This window comes from Poecilia reticulata, chromosome 10 (genome assembly GCF_904066995.2).
Source record: "Poecilia reticulata chromosome 10, P_reticulata-male-v2, whole genome shotgun sequence".
Classification (NCBI taxonomy): Eukaryota; Metazoa; Chordata; class Actinopteri; order Cyprinodontiformes; family Poeciliidae; genus Poecilia; species Poecilia reticulata.
The window spans coordinates 13,247,708-13,253,860 of NC_088839.1; the positions used below are offsets into that span (position 1 = coordinate 13,247,708).

Genomic DNA, 6,153 nt, shown 5'->3' on the forward strand with positions numbered 1-6,153 from the left:
GCTCTGGACGTGAACCGACAAGGAAGCAGCACACTTACATGCATGGGTGACCGAGAAGCTGTTGGACGACTCGAGATTGTCGACGTTGTAGTTGAGGTGGAAAGGTTTCTCGGTGGTGTTTTGGTTGGTGTTGTAGAGTTGGACAGCGAACCTGAACGCGCTGTGCTCCTGCACCGTGGACCGCATGAACAGTCCCCCTTTGGAGAGATTCAAAACCAAGATCAGACCAACTCTTAACGGCGGTGTGCACAGTTTTATCACCAGCTTTCACCCTCGTCCTTTGGTCGGATCGCGAGGAACTCGGCGTGAACAAAGAAACTATTTGTTATTTACAGATTAAGTCATGCATTACTGATCGGTGCGCCGGTCTGGAACTCTTCGGAATTGAGAGACGACAAAAAAAAAAAAAAAAAAAAAAAAAAAAAGAAAGAAAGAAATGTTGCCCGTCATCATCTGTAATCATTTCTGGTAGTTTTTGGCAAGAAGCCGAAGCTTTATTGTAGTTTTAAAACCAGCTGCTTTAAGAATGCAGCACTGGGAGAAAATAAATAAATAAAAAATCAAGTTAGTCCGGCGTCATTGCGGAGAGCTCCGCATTAAATTCCCAGTAGAAAGCTGCAATCATGCATTATATTACGCAAACAACAATCAGCAGCTCGCCGAAACGAGCGGGACACTTACCGATGTTAATCTGATTCGGAAATCCGGCTAAGGACTGGTCAAAGAGCCACAGCAAAAAGAAAACCACGCGTTGTGCCATTTTCTCTCCGACCTGATCTTTTCAACTCCTCAAAAGCCTCTGTCTAAGCAGATTCATATGTTCGGGGTGGATGCCGGGAGTAAATGGAAATCCAGTGGGTAGATGATGGTGGCTCACAGTGCACCAATTCATTCATTGAGGTGCAGCCCAGCTGCAGAACATTTTTTCCTTTTTTTTTTTTTTTTGCAACTAAGAAAGAGAGGCAGAGAAAGAGACGGAGAGGGAGGGCTGGTGGGGGAAGATGAAGCTGATCTGAACTCTGATTGGATCCGTCGCGGCAGGCCAGTGTTGGTCAAACTTGATCTGACGTTAAATTAAAATAATAAAAATAAAAGAACAAAGCCTCAGCTTGCTAGATTACGACACCACGGGAAGAGCGCTGCACTTGTCAATATTAGCCCCATCCGCTGACCGAGTCAATAAAAAACAACAACAACAACAACAACAACAAAAAAAAACACCGCAATCTCAGACGGCCGATGATTCTGACTTGACTGGCCGCTTCCAGCTGTGACAGCTGCTGCATTGTCAGGACGCACAGAGAGGCGGCGTTTGCTCCTCCAGCAAGAACATGTGTAGCTGTTTTTACACAGGGCGACCCCCTCCAGGTTACAAAGTTTGGATCACATTGGAGCTCAGAAAACCACGAAGTTAAATCAGCAAAAGTGATTAAGGCAATGAAAAGTGTCCAATCTATATTGAAGCAAGTAAAACCAGGCCATTCAGAACTTCAGAGGAGAGACGAAGAAGAGAGCGAGGAGCTGTCCATGGTGCTGAGAGCAGGCAAGCCAATGTTTTCTTGACGTGGGTCAAGAATATATTGAATCAGATCAGAACACAGACCCTGACTAATGGGTTATTTTCAAAACAGCATGTGTTTTACCACATTTAATTAAATTATCACTACATATTAAATAAATCACTTATAATAGATGTTATGTGTCAAAATCTCCAAAATCGTCTGAACATATAGCACATAGATAAGATTTTAGAAAACCGTATTACACCGTGCCATGTTCCCTTTAGTCTGTGACAGAATAGTTGTCGATTTTAAGGATTCTGTGGCATTTTCCATTTTTTTTTTTTTTTTGCAATAAAGGCAAGTAACATGCCTTTGCATTTTTGTCATCATACTACTACAATCCTCAAAGTTTTACTTAGGGATCATAAATGATAGTTTACCTCAGAGCAGTGCATGTATTGTGTAGAAGAGGTAATGGGTTTTCAATATATTCTCACAAAAAAAATACAAAATTGAAAATTGATTCAGGCCCCCAGAGTCAATAGAAACCCCATTTTGCTGTGATTACAGCTTTAATTCAATTGGCCAAGCTAGGATTTAAGAAAAGAACAGAGCTCACAGGTCTGGTAGCTTTAATCAGAATATTAATAACATTACAGTTAAAACAATGGAGCACAAACGTTTATTGTTAAAGATGTTTGTTTATCACATTGACATTTCAATTCTGAATAGCACAAGAGGTCATTTATTTGAAATAGTGTTGTTAATCATCCGAGGCAATGGACTAATTCTGTGATACGACTTAGTCATCCAGGCAGCGGAGATTTCCTGACCCAGTCGGGGGTCAGAGTTGGTCAGTTTCTATAAATTATTACATCTCTGGGGTTTAATATGCTGTGAGATTACATTGATTTTCTTGTCACATTGATATCCGTGTGTCAGAATTAAATTATATTGGATGCTCAGCTATAGAGACCAAAACTTTAGTTTCGGTCTCTATAGCTGAGTGGTGTCGGTGCAGATTGTGTCATTATTTTCACACCGTCGCACCACACCACTGGTTCAAGTGGCCACACGAAGACGCCTTTAAAGGTGACTCAAAAAAAAAGTTCATTCAAAAGACAGAGTATGCTGATTCCTTATCACGACATAGGGTAATGAAAAAAATTTTAAAAAAAAGGAGAAAATGATTCCCCATGAAAGGAATCCACGGAGTTGAGATAAGGCCTCCGCATAATTGATTTTAGATTATGGTGATTGCACTTTGATATTGGTAATTAGGGCATTTTTGCAACGCCGCATTATAATTGTTATCAGGGCTCAGTCTCGGCAGAAACTCCATCCTCTCAAAAGTGCAAACATTCACAGGTATTATCTGCTACATGACAACAAAATATTATGTTATTTTGAAGTCTTAGCTCTTTGAAAACACACAAATGGATGTTACCTAGATGAAGGCTCAATAAAACGACCAAAGATCGGCGTAGGGGAGGTTGCCTTCGTGCCTGAAGATGACGACGATTCGCAGCCTGTAGCTCAGGCTCTCACCAGGAAGAATGAATCGTTTGCTCCCTCTGATCGCCTCCCAACACGATAAAGTCTCCATCTCTGCCTGTTAGAGGGGACATGAATGAGTATAAGTTTGAGGCCAGTTCAACATTCACAGAAGAAATGACAGTCCCTGCCTCCATTGCTAATCTAGAGGCGATGAGTGCCATTAGTTTTAGGCTTGATTCGATGATGATTACCGGACAATTACTTTGTCATTTTGACATCTGAATCCTACACTTTCTCGTAAGCACAGAGTGATCGTGACAGTTGTGGGGTGTAATAATGGATTTTTGAGGCAGATCCTGTCGTTCTCCTTACGGGGCTGAGCATATTTGAAAAAGTACAGAACTATAAGTGCCTGTAATTATATAAAATACATCACATTAGGAATCCCTAAAAGAAGCTTAGGCTTGCTAGTGCTTGTTAGACACATCTATAAATATCTTCTGTTCACTTAATCTATAGTAATGTTTCTACTTGCTAAATGTATGAAACAACCTTTAACAGGTTTATTTGTGACATTTGCAAGCAGGGCTGGCAGAAACTCCACATATTTTCCAAAAGAATAAAGTTTCTTAATGCCATTGTCGTGCTAGAAGGTGAAAATCTGCCTGTTTCTTGAGTCTTTTGCCATTAACTGGTTTTCTTTAAGCAACACCCGGTGCATGCAGCTGACACAAAGAGATATGTGCACATATGTTGTCACGGTCCGAAGTTAAATTAGAGGAAACTTCTCTTGTTTTAGGCTACTGAGAATTACCAAAATTATTTCTATGTACATGGCTCTATTAATGTAACGTTTTACTTTTTACAAATTAAGCAACTTCTGAAGGCAGCTGCAGTTAACTTTACTTAGGGATATCTGACTAAGTTATTCCATACATACCACACATTTTAGAATTTAAAATTGTAAAAAAGTTTCATGGTCAGCTATTAAGGGAAATGACTTATGGGATGTACTCGCATTAATGCCACACCACAAAAAAAGGGATTGTATTTTAAACAGCATCTTTAGACTTTTGTACAAGCAGGCAGTAATGAAGTGCTAACTTTGCAATATAGAAAAAAGTGATTTTAAACAAGGTAATTTCCATTTTTCTGAAAAATGTTTTCCAATTTCAACCAGAACAACCAAACCCTTGAAACATATTGTAAAGGGCTTGCAAAAAAACAAAACAAAACAAAAAAACAACAGAATCATAAGGATTAGTAAAGAAGATTACAAGAACGTCAGATTAGTGGAAACATACTGTCATGAAAAAACAACTGAGATGAGTCTCCATAGCTTTGCTCTCTCAGTTTTTCTACATATAAAAATGACTGCCCAATCAAACAGGTTATGTGAATCACGTTTTTTTTTGGGTTGGTATTGGGTGGGGGAGTTCAGTTTATTTATTGGGTGTCTCATAGTTGCTCCTGTGTCACACATCTTTACAAGGGCATCTGTGTGGGGTAGATGTGGATCTGTAGTACATTTTTTTATTTTTTATTTTGTTGAATCTCTGCATGCTTCTCGCTGTAAAGTCAAAAGAAGCAGCTGGCAATTCCATGTGAACCGGAGACGGCACATGGCTGCGAACAGAGCTGGGAGGCAGCTCAGTGGGCCCTGCGGTACATGAGGATGTGACCAGTGGAAGTGGGAGAAAAAGCTGTGGTTTTGTCCGGGCAAAAAATATTTGTGGTTGCAAATTTTCTTATTGTAATAAGAGAAGAAAACATGTCGAACAGACATAAACAGTTTTTTGTCTGTGATCAAAATAAGGCAGCATGTACCTGCATGGCAGACAGCATGTACCAGCATGTACCTGCATGGTGAAGCGGGTCGTTTCACCAAAAACGACTCACTGCGGTACATCCACTTCAACCCTTTTTGTGTTTAACCATACTTTTGGCAAGTGCTTTGCAAACACTGCACCAGGTGTTGAAGTTGTTTCCCCCCCCCTCCCCCCATCCACCCATCAAGTGCAGATTACCCCAGAGTTTTGAATTAATAAGCTGAAATGCGTGATGACAGGACGGACGGGAGGGATAATTTCCCCTGAAAACGGCTTTTTCGTCTCAGTGAAAACTTCTTTCAAGCAAAGCTTTAAAAGCTTAACATCTGGCAAATTTGATATTTATCAGTCTTGTGCTCTTTGATCTCGCCACGTCACGTCATGTTTCAACTCCCTTTTCGCTCACGTGTGACTCGACTCACCTTTCAGCCTCGTTTCTCCTCGCCCTTTTAGACGACTGCCTCCCATTAATCCTGTCCTGTTGAGGAACTAATTTCAGTAATCATAGAAATGGGTTCCTCCGGTGAAAGACGCGTAATGAGAGGGGCTGAATTAGCATTGTAGGAAGGATGCGGTTAAACAAGCATTATGCAGCTCAAACTCAATGATATTTGGAGAGCGCTTCCAAGAGCCCATCAGTCTCAGCCAGATGTTGGAGGCTGATAAGAGAGTCCGCTCTCCAGGAGCTCTTCTTTATTCTGTCAGTGCCTCATTCAGTGAGAGAAACTGTGGGTAGGCAGAGAGGTCTAGGGAGATAGAGACGCACATAGCATTGTGACAGAGTTGCAGCGTTGTGAAGAAACAATGGGTCGAGCTGAACAGAAGATGCGAGAAATCGCAGAGTACGAATTTATTATTTTATTGACAGAGCAACAGGACGTTCTGATGGAGAATGTGAATTACACACTCCAATTCAAGTGGCTAATATTCACCATCTGCATGCTAACGAACACGCGGCTCGTGCGCCTTTTGTTGATATAAACTATCATTACCTGGGTTACACAGAGCTGATCTTATCAGCTGCTGAGATTGACGGGCTTAATCCCAGAACCACAGGACTGCAGCGGTAAACTCGCTGGGCAGCAGGAATCGTCACCACGTCACAATCGAAGCTCTGACATTGTAGAACAGCTCTCCATCATCCTCCTCCTCCCATCTCAAACACAAATGTGTACAAAACTAAACGTGTTCAAACACTATTACACATATTTACAATGTTTGTGTCTGCAGAAGATGAATAACCGCCCCTATATGCGCAAACAGGCACATGTACTCAGAGGATTGAATCCTTTATGGAGAACATGAACTTAAAAAATCAACGTAGT

At 41.1% G+C, this 6,153-nt stretch overlaps 1 protein-coding gene across 8 annotated transcripts in view; it reads right to left on the bottom strand.

Moving 5' to 3' along the window:
• gria3b (glutamate receptor, ionotropic, AMPA 3b) overlaps positions 1 to 1,406 on the bottom strand; it is a 102,042-nt gene extending 100,636 nt beyond the window's left edge. For 4 of the 8 annotated variants that reach the window (XR_014089471.1, XR_014089470.1, XM_008419895.3 and 1 more), the window contains exons 1-2: positions 682 to 1,233; positions 39 to 197 (exon numbers count right to left, since the gene is read on the bottom strand). Coding sequence is in view for 6 of the 8 variants with exons in the window: in XM_008419895.3 (XP_008418117.1) it covers positions 39 to 197; positions 682 to 760 (238 nt within the window). In the remaining 2 variants the exon portion in view is untranslated. Of the gene's footprint in view, positions 1 to 38; positions 198 to 681 lie in introns of all 8 variants that reach the window. The other 4 variants (XM_008419892.3, XM_008419893.3, XM_081611916.1 and 1 more) reach the window with 3 other exon arrangements.
• Between the last annotated feature and the right edge of the window lie 4,747 nt (positions 1,407 to 6,153).